This window comes from Thermothelomyces heterothallicus, assembly GCF_042370625.1.
Source record: "Thermothelomyces heterothallicus CBS 202.75 unplaced genomic scaffold P884_scaffold_1, whole genome shotgun sequence".
Taxonomy (NCBI): Eukaryota; Fungi; Ascomycota; class Sordariomycetes; order Sordariales; family Chaetomiaceae; genus Thermothelomyces; species Thermothelomyces heterothallicus.
This window is the reverse complement of record NW_027192562.1, coordinates 1313592-1330390: the sequence shown is the minus strand read 5'-3', so window position 1 is coordinate 1330390 and position 16799 is coordinate 1313592. Positions and strand designations below refer to the sequence as shown.

At 56.9% G+C, this 16799-nt stretch overlaps 5 protein-coding genes across 5 annotated transcripts; 1 reads left to right on the top strand and 4 right to left on the bottom strand.

The window, feature by feature from the left end:
• Positions 1-3: 3 nt before the first annotated feature.
• P884DRAFT_214651 (pyridoxal phosphate-dependent transferase) lies at positions 4-2300 on the bottom strand. The gene is made up of 3 exons (XM_069439238.1): positions 1724-2300; positions 1260-1624; positions 4-1192 (listed from the first exon to the last, which is right to left on the bottom strand). Exons 1-3 carry the CDS (start codon positions 1872-1874, stop codon positions 242-244), a joined length of 1467 nt encoding a protein of 488 aa, XP_069301693.1. The 5' UTR covers positions 1875-2300; the 3' UTR covers positions 4-241.
• Positions 2301-7075: 4775 nt separating this feature from the next.
• On the top strand, positions 7076-10521 carry P884DRAFT_295812 (Glutamate/Leucine/Phenylalanine/Valine dehydrogenase-domain-containing protein; the record flags this gene model as incomplete). The annotated part of the gene is made up of 3 exons (XM_069444358.1): positions 7076-7430; positions 7495-10408; positions 10485-10521. 3 exons carry the CDS (start codon positions 7076-7078, stop codon positions 10519-10521), a joined length of 3306 nt encoding a protein of 1101 aa, XP_069301692.1.
• A 237-nt stretch (positions 10522-10758) lies between these two features.
• P884DRAFT_6004 (chaperonin 10-like protein) lies at positions 10759-12790 on the bottom strand. Its single transcript, XM_069445980.1, has 4 exons — positions 12250-12790; positions 11996-12092; positions 11461-11836; positions 10759-11286 (listed from the first exon to the last, which is right to left on the bottom strand). The coding sequence occupies exons 1-4, from the start codon at positions 12673-12675 to the stop codon at positions 11106-11108; spliced, it is 1080 nt and encodes a 359-aa protein (XP_069301691.1). The 5' UTR covers positions 12676-12790; the 3' UTR covers positions 10759-11105.
• A 667-nt stretch (positions 12791-13457) lies between these two features.
• P884DRAFT_295810 (60S ribosomal protein eL32) lies at positions 13458-14275 on the bottom strand (the record flags this gene model as incomplete). Its single annotated transcript, XM_069444357.1, has 4 exons — positions 13458-13566; positions 13676-13797; positions 13959-14083; positions 14236-14275. 4 exons carry the CDS (start codon positions 14273-14275, stop codon positions 13458-13460), a joined length of 396 nt encoding a protein of 131 aa, XP_069301690.1.
• A 918-nt stretch (positions 14276-15193) lies between these two features.
• P884DRAFT_190882 (uncharacterized protein) lies at positions 15194-16669 on the bottom strand (the record flags this gene model as incomplete). Its single annotated transcript, XM_069437545.1, has 4 exons — positions 15194-15283; positions 15346-16419; positions 16490-16548; positions 16630-16669. The coding sequence occupies 4 exons, from the start codon at positions 16667-16669 to the stop codon at positions 15194-15196; spliced, it is 1263 nt and encodes a 420-aa protein (XP_069301689.1).
• Between the last annotated feature and the right edge of the window lie 130 nt (positions 16670-16799).

Sequence of the window (16799 nt, the reverse complement as noted above, 5' to 3'; positions counted from 1 at the left end):
GGGGGGGGGGGAGGGCGCATGGCCGGCTTTCAATTTGAGGGCCTTGAAACGGCTTAGCTGAAGACATGTTACTATTCAAGGTAACAGAAAGCAAGGTGTGTTTTGCCATAAGAGGGGCCTTCAAGAAGTCGAAAGTACTAATTTCTCCAGGTGATCGACAAAGCAAACAGCCGAGGAAGTCGAGGCTTTCTGGCGGTTGCTACTTTCGGGTCATGCTCCGCGCCTGAGCTGGAGTTCTGTATCATGTAGATATCTCCCTTCGTGCCGCCGTCTCTCTCCTCGCTACCGAAAGTGCCTCGGCAAACGCCTCAACAAACCCTACGCAGTCCTCAAACGTGTTATACAGCGGCGCGGGCGCGACCCTGATGACGTCGGGCTTCCGCTCGTCCACGATCACGGCCCTCCTCTCCAGCTCCCTCATGACCGTTTCCAGCAGGCCCGGCTTGAGCATCAGGCTCAGCTGCGCGCCCCTCTGCTCCGGATCGCTCGGAGTGATGATCCTGAACAGCGCCCTCTCCTCCTCCCCAATGCCCGTCTGCAGCAGCTGCTCCAGGAACCCCGTCAGCCTCACCGACTTGGCCCGCAGCGGGGCGACCCCGCCGGCCTCGCTAAAGACCTCGAGCGACGCCGACAGGCTGGTGATATCCAGGATGCTCGGATTGCTCAGCTGGAAGCCGGCGGCGCCGCGGACGGGGTGGAACTTGGTGGCCATGACGAAGCGGGTGGCCTTGTCGTTGCCCCACCAGCCGGCCAGCCGGTTCGTGTACCCTTCCTCGGGCCGCTCGTCGCTGATGGCCCTGGCGACGGCGCTGTTGCGCTCGTGCACGAACAGGCCGCCGATGCAGCCCGGGCCGGCGTTGAGGTACTTGTAGCTGCACCAGGCAGCCGCGTCGACCCCCCAGTCGTGGAGCGAGAGGGGCACGTTGCCGACAGCATGGGCGAGGTCCCAAATGACGAAGATGCCGCGGGCGCGGGCGTGGGCGGTGATGGTGGGTATGTCGAGGAGCTGGCCGGTGTAGTACTGGATCCCCGGGAGGAGGAGGAGGGCGGTGGTGGCGGCGTGAGCGTCGATGGCGGAGAGGATCTCGGCGGTGGTGAGGACGTTGTCCTCGGGCGAAGATGTCGAAGTGAGGGTGATCATGGAGGTGGCCGGGTCGAGATTGTGATGGCGGAGCTGGGTCTCGACGGCGAACTGGCAGAGATAGGGGGTTAGTTCGGTGTCGGACATTCGGGGACACAATGGAAGTCAGCAGCCGTACGTGGTCGCTGGGGAAGGCCTTGCTCTCAAGTATGATTTTGTGCTTCCCGTTGACATCCGGCTTGTAAAAGGCAGACATGAGCAGGTGGAGGTTGGCGGTCAGCGTCTGCATGACGGCCACCTCGGTCTCGGAGGCGCCCACGATCGGGGCGATCAGCTGGGCGGCTCTCTCGTCGGCATCGAGCCATGTTGGCAGCGGTGACTCCTGGAGGGGCTTGAAGTGCCCCTGAACCCCCTGTGTAGCCCAGGTAGCAAGGTACTGGCTGAGGCGAGTCTGAGTCCGCTTGGGCTGGAGACCCAGGGAGTTACCGCAGAGGTAAATACACTTGTCCGCGACGCCATCACCAGGGCCAGTTTCGGTAGTCGCTACGCTCACGAGACGGCTGTCATTAGCTTATTTTCCCAGACAGAACACCGAATAAATATTAAGGCTACGGTTTTGCCCAGAGCTCGGAGTAGTCACACCTAAGTCGGGCAAGCGGGTACTCGCGATCTGCGTCTTGGTTGGAATGTTGAACTCGCTGCGTGTAAACGCGAGCGGATCATCCCGGTCAAGCGCTCGAGCTCTCTCTCTCGCGGCCGCCATGGCCGAGGTGGCATCGAGCTCGGAACTCATGGTGAGGTTGCTGTCGTTCCGGGATCGCGGGGTAAAAAGGTTGTAAGCAGGGAAGAGCACACACAGGTTGTGCACTCCGGTTCCCCTATCAATTGGTCGCGTAACTGAGGCCTCTTTCTCGAATTGGCCGCCAACAGACACAAGACGGCGATGCCACGCGAGCTCTGTTGGTGGCACAGCAGCCCAATCCTTTGGGCGTTCTGGAATCCTTGATCGAAACTGCTCGATTTCGATGGCGGGGCTCTCGCGCGTTTGCGGCAACTCGCATTCCAAACACCCCACTCCGGCGTAAACAGGTACCGTACGCAGTAGGTGGGGGGTGCGGTGGCAGGCATCTCATCGGCCGTCGATTTGCCGCTTTTCGCCGGTGCCAAGAGCGGCAAGCGGCAAGCAACGGAGTTCCACTTTTCGGTGGAACTTGGACACCTTTTGCCCCTCCCCTTTCCAACAGCGCGCCGCTTGGATGTGAACCGAGTTACAGGCTTTCACCATCGGGGCCTCGGATGTCGAGGTGCAGGAGTAATTTCAAGTACTGTGATAGCTCAGAGACGGCCCCGCGGCATCCGCGCATGCTACAGTATGGAGTACTGTGACCTGTCTCTTGTTTGTATTTTTACAGTACAATACTACACTGGCTCGTCATACCCGACTTGCACTGGAATGGCACGCAGGAGGGCTTGGGCTCCCTCTCCATGCCTCGATAAACCTGCATGCTCCAGGATATTGCGACTCAACTGCCCAGCCGAGAAAACACGTTTCACTCAAATTGAAAATCCGGGGTTGACTTGCATTAGCTTTGGAAGTCTTAGGTAATTAGCGTCACCGATTAGGAGAGTTTGCTGCCATCATTTTCTTTCCCAGCCTGTTCTGAGTCGGCATTAGAGGGTTGTCTCCACCCTCGAACGCGGTGTACTGCATATGGTACTCGTAGTGGAAGGTGTCCCTGGTGTAATTGTCGGTGACCATTTCGGATGTTGATCGCAAGTCAATGAGAAAAGGCCGCTGTGAGGGCTTTCCCAAGAAGAACTTTCAGGTTAAGGAAAGGGGCTGCAAGTAAGCAGGCTCAATGACGTGTGGGAAACCCCGCTCCAGTGGTAAACTGCAAAATAGCAACAATGAAACTCGTAATCAACATTCCTTCTCCTGTTTTCCGTGTTTCCCTGTGGTATTTTAGGTTCAAATGACTTGTTTGCGAGTGGCGCGGTAAGCACCTTCCCTACATGCGCATGTTGCGGCTTCAACAGTAGCGGAACAGCCCCAAACGTGGAGCCTTCAGCCACGGTCTGGATTCGCTTGGCAGGGATCAAGACTCGCAGCAGAGGAGGTTCAGCTCCAATACTAATTTCTTCGCGGCCCCGTGACCATGCCAGAGACAGCTTCGAGGCTGTCTTGCCGGCACGAGGACGACAGAGCTTTTTCTCCGAGCTTGGCCCTGGTTTCACCGCAGACCTTGTGCTATTTGGAGCCTCGTTCCCGGACCCCCGATACTTCTCCTGGGATTGCGGCACCCCGGCCGGCATGGTTGAGTGTGTGTATAATACATTAGTGTATGTATGTACAGTACACTACTCCGTAGGGGCGGTCAATTGAAGAGCCTGGCCCGGTCTTCGTGACGTACTAACTAATCGTCGGGCGCTCGGCTTGGCGGCCCCTCATCCGCGATTCCCGCTTCGCCCACTGCTCCGGGGTCTTGAGCAAAGCGCTCATCGGATTCGTGGATCGGCTCGGTCCCGTGCAGCTTCAGGTACACCGTCCAGGGCCGGAGAACGTCAATTGCTGCAAATGGGATTTCCATTACCCCCATTTTACTTGATCAGAGACGCAACTCACACACGGCCCGGGGTTCGGGACCCCAGGGTTCGTGGAAAATGGCGGGGCACCTGATCAGCGAACGGCAGAATCGAGGCCCAGGCGCGTTCCGGGGCCTGTTGCTTTTACGTGTTCCCCCAGTCACGGGATCACCCTCTGGTTGGCGCACTGTCTCCCAGCCTCAGGTGAGGAGCCGCTCCTCCTGAGCTTCCGACTCTCTCAACCGTTCCGCTGTTGGTGAGAACAGACTGGGCGTGGATGATGCCACCGTCACTGGATTGGATCCATCCCCTGTTTGAGAGATGAAGAGGCGGTAAGGGACACGGATAAGTCGCACAACACGTCGAGGGCTCATTTCGTAATCTGGACCTATCCTTATGCCATGCTAGTAACCAAAGGTGAATCGGTTAGGAACGAGCCGAAACGAGTCCCTGTTCATGCAGGACTTTGAAGGTACTTGGGCAAACTCTCGCAACAAGTGCTTGTCACAGTCATTGTGACATTTTCAATCTGCTCCATTCGAATACGTCAGGCCTTGATACCTAACCCGCGTCGCTTACCAGGTGAGCTAGGTTCTTCGAATACAGGCCCAGTCCTAACAGCACATCAACGGCTCGTCTTGGCACGCGTGGGGAGTTGCTGGCCCCCGAAACCAGGATAAGCAATGTCCAACTTAAGTGGGTGCGAAGGAGTACCTCTTTGTGAGTTCTAGAAAACGCGAAGCTCCCTGGAGGGCAATTATTGCCCACCGCTGAGCGCACGGTGTAAGCACCTACTACACACACTAGGTACATACTCCGTACTATTGAGCGCAACTACTCCGAAGGGAGCGCGGTTATGGTGTGTAGTGCAATAGGGAAGTTTTGAACTTGACAGTCTGTCACTGGGAACCCGGTTAGCATTGTCGATCGAATCTTGCAACTGGCGAGGGGAAATGCCTCAACTTACATATTCCTCGCCGTTCGAAACTCAAAACAATTCCCTCAGCATGCTTCCAAAAATGAACATCGGACCGTGCAAATTTGGGGCATTCATACGAGCAGCAGGCTCCACCGCAGGTGTTACAGCACGCACCAGGTATCCATACCGTACCCTACCCCAGAACCTCGAATAGCCGCTCCCCGGGACCAGAGGTCGTTGCCGCAGTGGCTGGAGGGAGGTACGTACCCGCTCTCGGCTTTTGTTGGGCATTCAGGTACCGGCCTTGTGACCCAATCAGCAGAGACCGTGAATTACCCGATTTGGCTTAGCCGCCGGGTTCTGTTTTCACAGCCCTGCAGAATGTCATCTCGACGCTTGGATTCTGCAGGCGACTCTTGCCTCTGTGAATTGCCATTGCCTGTGGAGTAAATGGGAACTGTACAGTGCTAATACAGGACAATAGAATCAAGGTTCCTCTCGTCGTCCAAGGTGCCAAAAAGGATGACGCGCCTGATCTCCAGAGATATAAAACAGTGGCGCTCCCATCCCCAGACGATGTGCCGTTGCTGCCGTTCCATTCCATTGCCCCATCATTAAATCAGGGCAATATCAGTCCGTGATTTGACTCACACCACGACGACGGAAGGCCACCACCGACACCTCTGCGCTGGTCTTTCCAGACGCTCTCAACAGCCTCGCCAACTAGCAAACATCGACGCCGGCCTTAGTCTCCTGTGCAGCGCTGCTTGCGTTGTTGAACGAGAACGAGTAGAAGGTACCAAGCCTACTGTCTCTTAACCTGTCTCGGTTCCTACACCATCGATTCCTTCTCGGTGACGTCGACATGGCAGTTGAGCCTACTCTGTCGTACCAATCTTGCATCTTGTTGGACCCGTGGCGTTGGCTATCAGCAGCGTCTACCCCTGCCCAGCTCGTCCCCTGCTGCTTCTGTTTCTTCCCCTCCCCCTCCCCTGCTGTCAGCGCTCTCTCGCAGCGAGGCGACCCGCATGCCTTATCAGCCAGCCGTCTGCAAGATTGAGCGAGCGGCTGCGCGGCAGCGCACCCTCGCACGAAGCCGCAATCGATTTGTTGAATAGGGGGTTGCTGCGCCAACGCGGTTGGAGATGGCTTGTCGATGACGCGGACATGGGTTTCTCTCTCTAGCATTGAGCCAGTGCCAAAAGTTTGGTGCGCTCAATTGGCTTTTCATTAGGACACAGCCCTTTGGAATTGAGGGAAACTATTAAGTTCCTTTCTTTCCTGAAACGGCAGGCTAACAAGACGGGGAGTTCCAGGTACTTCCTTCTGCGAGTATACCTTGATTGCGCACAGACTGCGCAGTTTTCCGTTCTATAGGCAAATCTTTGGCCCTGATTCAAGGTTCCAAAGAAGTCGGCAGATTTGCGGTTTGCAATTCTAGAAACTCTTGTTTTTCCCCTGATCGCCAACGGCACAAGCGATTTCAGCACTTTGTGCCGCGGATTACCGGAACAATCCGCTGCTCATCTTGTCTCCATCCGTTGAGATAACTGAGGTAACGAAAAAAAACATTCTTTCCTTTGCCTTATCGCGTTACACCATCTTTCAAACGGGCCGTGACCAGCGCCAATTCGTGCCTGTTTCATCCATGTCAGAAAACTAACCCGAAGATAACAGCTGCCGGGTCGCTACAACCAGCTTACACAATACCTGGCGGGAGCAACCCTTGCAGGTGCTGAGCTCCTATTCAGGCACCACTTTTATTTTTCGAGCTGATCTCGAATTGAGAAAAGGTACGTCTGACTGCATATGTGTTTGCTCTTTATCCATGATTACCCTGTACACACCCTTTTGCACTCTCCAAGCGGAGGCTGTGTTTGCACGGCGTGCATGGCGAGTATCTTTTCTTTCTTATCTTGGAAGGAGCCGCAGCCGTGGCTCGTTTCCGAGCCATGTCAGAGCAAGAAACAGGAGCGGTGAGCAACACGGTACTTGGACACCCGGGACATGGCAATATTCGTTCTCGCCGAGTTGCTGGTGTCCAATCGGTGGACAATCTGGCTAGCGGGTGTCGACTCTGTTGCCGTGTCACTCTTCAATCCTGTTCTGTTACAGGGCGATTTGCGGTGTTCCGGGAACGTCTGATTCCAGAGTGGGCGCTTTAGCCATCTGTCCGATCGCACAGGAATACGGGATGGCCAGGTCGGCCCAGACGTACCTGCCCTCTTCCCGTGTCAAATCCGCACCCTCCAACGAGCCATTGGGGTCCTGATAAGGGTCACCGCTCATGGTTGCCCCTGGCACAGGCTGGCGGCCACTTAGACCGGCACTATGCTCCCGCTCCTGCCCTCTGACACTACAAAGCTGGTGCTCCCCTCCAACAGCCATCTTTGTCTTGCGTTCTCGTCTCCGCCATATCCAACAAACACCTCTGTCATCCCGTTTTCGCACCCATACTCCCCTTACACCCAATTCTTTCTCTCAGACGCACCATGGCTGGCGCTGCAATCCAGCCTCCACTGACCAGTCCAGCTGTCGGGCGCCGCCGCGTGTCTGGCTTGACCATCAACACTGACGTGCCTCCGTCCAGCTTTCCAGACTACGTGGATCCGTTCGCTTCGTCGGACGAAACCGTGACAAATTCACCCATAGCCATGACTGCCACCCACCCACTCGTCGAGAGGGTCAAGGGGGACGAGGCCGGCAGGCACCCTTCGCCTCAGCCAACACACTTCAGTTACCCCCAAGGGCCCCAGCTGAACGGCAATGGCCACCGAGTATTGCGCTCGGCCACGGTTGGCTATGTAGCTCCCGAGTTCAAGGGCAAGAAGGAGCAGATGGTACAAGGTTAGTTCGCTCGCGACACTTCAAGAGACTGTTTGGTTGCGGCTCGACTAACCCACCAAATCAGTCAAGGAGCATATCACAAAATCGGGATGGATCCCCGAGCCGCTCGTTGACTCGCAGGTCGGGTGGTTCTACAACGAGCTTGGCATTGATGACGTCTATTTCCAAACAGAGAACCCGGAAGTCATTGCCAAGCATATCACCTCTCTGTATGCTGCCAAGATTGCCGCGTTTTCGCGCGAGGACAGGCGTGAAGAGATTCGTCTGGATATGGAGGCTTCAGACCACGCCATCTACATCGACACGAGCGAGCCAGGCAAGTCCAACACCAAGGGCCCGCAGTATGAGCATCGCCTCGAGTCCAAGTATCTGGATGGCGGCGATCCTTCAAAACGGTTCCGCGTCGAGACATTCCGGTCCCCTACGAGCATTGGGCACTCGGACTTCAAGGCGACCCTGCGATGCTACTTCGTCTACCAATGTCAGTTCGTTGAGCCGAACGCCGACCCCAAGGAGACGCGGCTCGAGGTCATCAGCGACCGCATGTTCCTCGCCAAGGCGACCAAGAACACCAAGCAAATCTACCACGAGATTATCCAACATTCCGTCAACAGGACCGGCCCGGTCATCGAGGTGTTTGACATTGAAGGTTCGCAGGAGAAGCGGCTAGTCGTCGCCTTCCGAGCAAGGACGGCGAGAGGGATGTTCAGCGCGCTCAGCGATCTCTATCACTACTACGGCGTTACAAGTTCCCGAAAGTACGTCGAGCAATTCTCCAACGGCATCACGGTTATGAGCATCTACTTGCGGCCGGCCCCCAACCCCGATAACAAGTATCCACCAATCGAGGAGTCGATCCATCAGATCACCCAGGAGGTTTCGCTCCTGTACTGCATGCCTCAGACAAAGCTCCATAGCCTGTTCTCATCGGGCGAGCTGAGCCTCCAAGAGACAGTCTACGCGCATTGCGTGTGGGTCTTCGTCCAGCACTTCCTCAACCGCCTGGGCTCCGAGTACGCTTCGCTCGTGGCAACGCTCGATCCCAACAACAATGGGCATGCCGAGATCTTGTCAAGGATAAAGAAGCGTCTGCGAACGGAGACCTTTACTCCCGATTACATTCTTGAGATCATCCTGTCCCACCCCCAGCTCATTCGCGCCCTGTATGCCTCCTTCGCCAGCATCCACATGAGGCCCGGGCCCGGCTGTGCCCACCGGTCCATCGCGCCCACCCCAACCACCGAGGTGCTCTCGGATGCCAAGCTCAAGGACAAGATCACTCGGGATGTCTCGAATGAGCACGAGGAAATGGTCATGACCGCCTTCCGCGTGTTCAACAACGCCGTCCTTAAAACCAACTACTTCACCCCGACGAAGGTGGCCTTGAGCTTCCGGCTCGATCCTTCGTTCCTGCCACCGATTGAATACCCGATGCCGCTTTATGGTATGTTCCTTGTCATCACGGCCGAGTCTCGCGGCTTCCATCTGCGCTTCAAGGACGTCGCTCGTGGTGGGATCCGCATCGTCAAGTCGCGCAGCAAGGAGGCCTACTCGATCAACGCCCGCAATCTGTTTGATGAAAACTACGCTCTCGCCAGCACTCAGCAGCGCAAGAATAAGGACATTCCCGAAGGCGGGTCCAAGGGTGTCATCTTGCTCGACCCCAAGCAGCAAGACAAGGCCCGGGAAGCGTTCGAGAAGTACATCGACAGCATCCTCGACCTGCTCCTCAAGGCCGAGACTCCGGGCATCAAGAACCCCATCGTCGACCTATACGGCAAGGAGGAAATCATCTTCATGGGACCGGACGAGAACACGGCCGACCTTGTCGACTGGGCGACGGAGCACGCCCGGAACCGGGGTGCGCCCTGGTGGAAGTCGTTCTTCACGGGCAAGTCACCAAAGCTTGGCGGCATTCCTCACGATACGTACGGTATGACGACGCTGTCAGTGCGCGAATATGTCAAGGGCATCTACCGCAAGCTCAACCTGGACCCGTCCAAGGTCAGGAAGATGCAGACGGGTGGCCCGGACGGCGATCTGGGCAGCAACGAGATTTTGCTCAGCAACGAAATGTATACGGCCATCGTCGACGGCTCCGGCGTCCTCGTAGACCCCAATGGCATCGACAAGGACGAGTTGCGCCGTCTTGCCAAGAAGCGCCAGATGATCTCGCACTTTGACTTGTCCAAGCTGTCTAAGGATGGGTACCGGGTTCTGTGTGACGATATGAACGTCACCCTGCCCTCCGGGGAGGTTGTCAGCAACGGCACGGCATTCAGGAACACGTTCCACCTCCGAAACGACGGCTTGGCTGACATTTTTGTTCCGTGCGGCGGCCGGCCGGAGTCCATTGACCTGGTCTCGGTGAACAAGTTGATCAAGAATGGCAAGGCGACGATCCCGTACATTGTGGAGGGTGCCAACCTCTTCATCACTCAGGATGCCAAGCTGCGCCTGGAGCAGGCCGGCTGCATCGTGTACAAGGATGCCAGCGCCAACAAGGGCGGCGTGACCAGCTCCTCGCTCGAGGTTCTGGCGTCGCTCAGCTTCGACGACGCGGGCTTCGTCGAGAACATGTGCCATGACGCGAACGGAAACGTGCCCGAGTTCTACAAGGCGTACGTGCGGGCGGTGCAGGAGAAGATCCAGGAGAACGCCCGGCTCGAGTTCGAGGCCATCTGGCGCGAGCACGAGCAGACGGGCGTGCCGCGCTCTGTGCTGTCGGACAAGCTGTCGTTGGCCATCACGACGCTCGACCAGCAGCTGCAGCACTCCGACCTGTGGGAGAACGAGCAGGTACGCCACGCGGTGCTCGAGGACGCTCTGCCCAATCTCCTCATTGAGAAGATCGGCCTCGACACCATCATTGAGCGCGTTCCCGATTCGTACCTGAGGGCGATCTTCGGCAGCTACCTCGCTAGCCGCTTCGTGTATGAGTGCGGCAGCTCACCAAGCCAGTTTGCGTTTTATGACTTGTAAGAGATCCCTATCCTCTCCTGCTGCGGCTCCTTGAAGGGTCCGAACGCTGATGCTAACTCTTTCTGTCTACAGCATGTCGAAGAGGATGGCCAAGTTTAACAAGGCTTAATGTCCCTTAGTCCCTTTTCTTCCTTTTCCTATCTTTTTTTCCCTTTGCTGTTTTTCCCTCTTTAACTCCTGGCGAATACTGCTTTGGTTGGGTGACATTGTTCTTGGGCAATACGGCGTACAAAATCGTTAATAGTGTTAGAGAAAAACAACACGACCTAGCGAGGCATGAGAAAGCAGAACAAGTTACGCGTACTTTGCATTACAAGAGAGGGTTGCTTCGCTATTTCGAGACCTTGCTATATAACCGTGGTCGTTCGCTGGTTTTGATCTCTATGGCTTTCCATAATTGGATAACTAGTATCCAGATGGAAGCGTGCGGGCCATTCAATCTGACACGGAGGAAGCATGAGTAAACGCGGCATATGTATGGAGTAGAGAGGCGGCATATGTTTGGCTCGGCAGGTATAAACTCGGCATCGTGGTCGGCTCCTGTGAGTACTACACTTCAACCAAGCGAAATGGAAATGGCTGAAGAGATGGTGCTGTGAGGTAGTCACTGACACGGAACCGCTCAGCTCTGTGTGCTACCAATCAAAAAACGCTCACTTGATTCGGATGCCCCTTTTTTTTGATAATCTTGTTTTAATCCCGCACCTTGATGATCACCTTTCCGACATGGCTTCCCGAGTAGAGGTAATCAAATGCGGCAGGCGACTCGTCAAAGGGAAAGACCCGGTCGATGAGCGGCGCGAGGGACACCTGCTTCTCTTCCAAAAAGCGGTTGAGATGGGTGAAGTCCTGCTTTGAGCCGACGCGGATGCCCCTAAGGAATGTTAGCCGTTTCCTCGGCAACACCAGCGGCCCTCTCCACATTCTCCAGAACATACACGCTCACACACAGACACGGCCAAAGAATATAGAAGAAGGAAAAAAGGAGGAAGAAATAAAAACAGACAAGAAAAAAAGAAAGAATGATGACAGGCCATTTGTTACTTACTTGAGCTTGGCAAACTTGGTGATGAGGGCCATGAGGGTAGCCGGCGGCCAGTCGCCGCCGATGCCGTCGAGGAAGCCGAGGAAGGAGACGAGGCCGCCGCGCTCGCGGAGGACATCGAGGTCGTGCGGGACCGACGCCGGCCCGGTGGTGTTGACGACAACGTCGACGCCCGCGCCGCCGGTCAGCCGCCGGACCTCGGCGGCCCGGTCCTCGGGCGCCGGGACGGTCCGGTAGTTGATGGTGCCGACGTCGATCTGGGCGGCCGCGCCGAGCCGCCGCACGGAATCGAGCTTCTTGTCGGACGAGGAGGTCACGATCGGCCGCACGCCCGCGGCGAGACACAGCACGAGGGCGAACATGCTCACGCCGCCCGTGCCTTGGTTAGCCGGGCGAAGTGCCCGGGCAGGTAGGTCAGCTTTAATTATTGTTTCGTACTTCTGAGACATGATGCTTGCCCTCCCATCCACGGTGAATTTGAGGAGAGGGGGTGGTGTTGAGAGGAAAAAAACAATATAAAGGAGATGTACATACATACCTTGCAAGAGAGCAGTTCTTGGCTTCTTACCGCCTGGCCCTTTGAGACTGTCGAGAGCAGACCAAGCCGTGACTCCGGCACACGGGATAGTCGCCGCCTGCAGTTTGAGAGAGATTGTGGCCGTGTAAGCTGCACATGGACCAATCTAACAGGGGCATGGAAAGGGCTGCCCCCTTTTCCCTCTCTTCTCTTCTCAATTCCCTCCCCCCCCCAAAACCAGTCTCCATTTTGATCTAACAAGACCTGAAACTAACCTCCTCCCATGACAGGTACTTGGGCAGCGGCACAAGGTGTGCCTCTTCGAAGACGGCGTACTCGCGGAGCACGCCGTCCAGCACGCCGCCGAGCTCCCGGGGCGGCTCGTCTTCGCCCCCCGTGAGGTGGTTGAGGTCGAAGACGGCCGAGACGCGGTCCCCGACGGCGAAGTCGGTCACGGCGGCTCCCGCGGCGGCGACCTCACCCGCCGCGTCGGAACAGGGGATGCCGCGTTCCAGCACGGGCAGCGGGTACCGGCCGTTCGGGATGGCGACGTCGCGGAAGTTGAGGGAGACGGCATGGATCTTGACGAGCACGTCCTTGGGTCCCAGTTGCTTTGGTAGCTGCTCGGTCGAAGGGGCAATGGTCTGAGGCGCGTCACCCGTGGTACGCCTGAAGGCTCTGTACGTGTCGGGGACGGACATGTTGGTGACGAATCTCGAAGGTGCTTTTGCTGTCTACGGCCGAGTTACCACATACTCCCAAAGATCCCCGCTTCAGGCAACATGACGATGTGACGATCTGATATATATCCCTCCCCCCCAAAGAGGTTTCGGAGATATTTCTCTTGGCTTATCAATCCGTACGCTGCCCCTCACGCCGAGCTTCGTTCAACATTGTCTAGACTGTACTCGGGTCCGGTGCGAAGCTGCCCCATGCCTTGGGGGGATGGTCGGCACACGCCTGACGCAGGCCTTTCGCTTATGTATGTATGGTCTTGGCTCGTCTGGCTGGGCGCAGGGTACGAATGCAAATGCAACACCGGAACACCAGAGTGCCGAGAGGGGCAACTCGTGAACCCGAGAGAGACCTGGACCTCGCAGGAGCGCGTAGGTTCCGTCCATCACCATCCTCGGCACGCATCAGGCGAAACAAGTAAAATAGGGGTATTCTTCTGATTCACCATCCCCGACCGTGTAGATTGTTCCTGATAACGTTTTGATGCCATCCCGTTCTTCGGTTCATTGCCTCATTCCCGCTCGGTCCCGGAAACGTTGCCCTTCAGGCGCCCCGGAGCGGAGGAGGAAACCCCCATATGCGTCGAGGCTGGCGGCTGCCCGTTTGCCCGTGACGAAGGAGGCTGCAATTGTATTCACTAGCTCGGTTGGTGCTAGGCAATCGCAGACAAATAGCAGACCTTTCCCTGAGACCGCCTGAGATGCTCCAAAACACAGAAAGAATTTGCCCCATGGTTGTCGCCCACCGCTTAGACCTCCGTCGTGACCTTCGCCTTCGCGTTGGTGACCTTGACACCTAATTGCTTTGCCCGCGCGATGATGTCGATCCGCTTCCTCGAGGAGACGTTGTGGGCGATCCTGCACGGACATGTTAGCATTGTGATGCCCTTTCCCTTCCCCCAGTTGTGCGATTCCGTAGGTGCCGCCTTCCGGTCCACGACCGGGGGAAATTGGGATGTGAACGTACTCGGCGGCATAAGTCTTGTTGTGCATGAGGAGCAGCTCGACGTCCTTGACGTTGCTGACAAGGAAGGCCTTGTGGCCCGAGGGCATCATGTGGCGGGTCTTCTTGTTGGAGCCATAGCCGATCTAAAAAGCGAGGAAGATGAGCATGTTAGCCGTGACTCGTAAATCTCGTTGCAGAGAACACCGTTCGGGGTCTCTTCTCTCTCGCCCCGTGCCGTGCCCAGTCTTGCCGAGCCCCAAAACCTTCGCCAGGCGAAACGCCCAAGGAAATGGTGTGCACGTACCGAGGGCATAGCCAGGTTGCCCTTAAACCGTCTCCGAACCCGGTTGTCAATACCCTTGGGCTTGCGCCATGCCGAGTCCAGGCACTTGAAGCGATCGCTCTGGTGGCGGATGAAGCGCTTGGTGCCTGCAGATCGACAAACTCGTCAACATTCGCGTTCCCAAAACAAGACCACCGCCGGCTCAAGATTCGAAATCCCGTTGCAGGAGATGCGAAGGGGAGAGTCGGTGCTCGGGGGAGCCGTCAATCGGTGTAAAGAGAGAGCTCGAGGAACGTACGCTTCTTCACGATCGGGATGTGCTTCTTGGCGGCAACCATCTGTGCGACTGGTTAGAATAAAAGGAAATTGACGATGCAGAGCTGACGGGAGCAGCAGGACGGCGTCACTGTACCTTGACGGTATTGATGTCGGGTGATGGTCGAAATTGGCGTCGTCACGGTCGGGACCTACCTTGGGAAAAATTCCAGAAATTGGTCGAGCTGGTGGGCTTAGGGCTGTGCGAAATTGTTAAGGTTGGTGGCCAATGCACACTGAAGGCTTTTGCAGAGATGGTGGGCCACAAGGCTTGGCGGCAACCGGCGGGAAGAGGTGAGGGGGTGGGCCAAATTTGGTCGCTTATCGAGCTTATCGATAGCGAAGATGTGTGACCTGGGGGAGGGGTCATCCGCTGGAGTTCCAGAGGAAGACAAATACCAGAGTGCATCAAAAGTGACGAGAAACAGGCACAAAAGACGAGCAACGGTTGGGAAATCTGGAAGCCGCCGACCAAATTAATGACCGCGTTTTACAAATTCTTGCCAGCAAGCCGTATATATGTGACGCTTTCCATGTTCGTTATATCATGTCTCGGTCTATCAGAAAGGAAGCGAGGAGGCGAGCAACCCCCGCCTCTGGGGCCCTAGGGCTGCTTGGTCTGTTGTCTCGTCGATGGCTGGTGACTGGAGAGCCATTCCTTGTCGTGGCTCCCTTAGCGAGGCCAGCTGTCGTCGAAGGGAAGGCTGGCGCCAGTCAGGGTAGCCGCCAGCTATCCAAACGCGTCCCCGCTTGAACGAGTTCCTGAATAAGCCTATCCTGCCTGATCACAACGGTGGAGCGTCGTGGTCGATATCATCCTTGCGTTCTCAAGACATCGCAAGTAGACTCAGGCTTTCCATTTTCCCTGGGAACTCGAGGATGAGGAGGCGCCGGTATGTTGCAAGAAAAGAAAAAAGGACCGACGAGGCACCCGTTTCAGCTTATTGTGTGGTGCACTGAGCGCCGCCCTCATCATCATCTCCGTCCTCCCACTCGCCACCGTACCGCGGGTCACCCTGGTGTGCGCCCATCTGTGTGTGATCGGTTAGCATACAATGTTGGATGGTTTGCTTGGTGTTAGTGTGGGACCCACCTTCTCAATGTCGGCATTTTCTTCATAATCCACCTCGTCGACGTCGTCGGCTTGGATGGGTGGTGCAGGAGGCGGGAGGAGCTTCTGGAGAGCATCATAGTCGCTGTCGCTTGACAGCCAGCCGTCCTCGGGGAAATCGACCTTGACTATAAGGTACAGGTCTCCCTTCGCCTCTCCCCTCTTAAGGGGCATACCTTCGTTCGGAACCTTGAGCACATCGCCCGGCCGGAGGATCTTGCCTCGGGGGTGGTCAATGTGAATGCCACGACCGTCGAGATGCTTGAGGACGACGCGCGAGAAACCGGACAGGGCCTCGGCCAGGGTGACGTGCAAGTCGGCCGAGAGATCGTGGCCGATGCGGGTGAAATACTCGTGCGGCTCCTCGACGAGATGGAAGATCAGGTCGCCGGGCGTCATGTCGGGCATTTGGTCGGCCTCGCCCTCGAGCACAATCCGCTCCCCCTGCATGGAGCCACGGGGGATGTAGAGCTCCAGCGCCTTGGTTTCTTTGACTGTTCGCTTGCCCTTGCACTTCTTGCAGCGGTCTTTCTCCTTATAGTACATGCCGGTGCCCTGGCAGTGGTCGCACGGGATGACCTCCTTGCGAACCAGACCGGGACCGATCTGACGGAAGGCCTCCTGACGGCCGATGCCGCGGCAGCGGTCGCAGCTGTTAGGCTTGACCTTGTCTTTCGCGCCAGTGCCCTTGCACTGGCCGCAGATGACCTGCTTCTCGGCGGCGAACTTGACCGTCTTGCCCTTGTAAAGCTCTTCAAGGGTGACCTTGTAGGGCTGTTCCTCGTCCGGACTGCGTCTCGGGCGTCGGGGGCCTCCGCCGGGCATACCGCCCATGTGCATGCCAAACATTTGAGAGAGGATGTCGTTCAGGTCGACTTCGGCACCGCCGGGCCCGCCTCGCGAAGGATCGAAGGCGGCCATGCCGTGCGTGTCGTACATGTGCCGCTTCTCCTCATCGCGCAAGATCTCATATGCTTGTGTGATGGCCTTGAATTTTGCCTCGGCTTCGGCACGCATCTCTTCGGGAACCTTGTCCGGATGGTGTTGGAGCGCCAGCTACTTCGCAGTCAGTATCGCTGAATCTGCGCCGACCCCAAACGGCCGATTGCGTCCAGATGAAACGAACCTTCCGATAAGCTTTCTTGATGTCGTTCGGGCTAGCCGACTTATCGACGCCGAGAAGGGCTTCATTTCACCGACATCAGTTAGCACAGAGCTGCAGCGCTGTCGCTGGAGGATGCGACAGGCAGCAAGGGTGTGGAGTACCGTAGAGATCCAGGTCCTCGTCGGCACCGGGCCCGTCCATGATTGCTGCTTTTTCTCGGGTTTACTGGAACAGAGAGTCGGCAGCAACGAATGGTTGAAAATCTCAAAACCAAGAGGCCTGTGGCTGGATGTTGGCGCGGGCTGGTTTACGGAAGGGACGGGCAGGGGCT

Bases quoted from the DNA above. Each gene is read 5' to 3' on its own strand.
- P884DRAFT_6004 (XM_069445980.1), bottom strand. From the start codon at position 12,675: ATGTCCGTCCCCGACACGTACAGAGCCTTCAGGCGTACCACGGGTGAC. The intron at 12,093-12,249 runs GTTAGTTTCAGG...CTCAAACTGCAG, and splicing joins AGTACCTGTCATGGGAGGAG to GCGGCGACTATCCCGTGTGC. The intron at 11,287-11,460 runs GTAAGTAACAAA...AACATTCCTTAG, and splicing joins ACCAAGTTTGCCAAGCTCAA to GGGCATCCGCGTCGGCTCAA.
- P884DRAFT_214651 (XM_069439238.1), bottom strand. From the start codon at position 1,874: ATGAGTTCCGAGCTCGATGCCACCTCGGCCATGGCGGCCGCGAGAGAG. The intron at 1,625-1,723 runs GTGTGACTACTC...TCGTGAGCGTAG, and splicing joins TACCCGCTTGCCCGACTTAG to CGACTACCGAAACTGGCCCT. The intron at 1,193-1,259 runs GTACGGCTGCTG...TATCTCTGCCAG, and splicing joins AGGCCTTCCCCAGCGACCAC to TTCGCCGTCGAGACCCAGCT.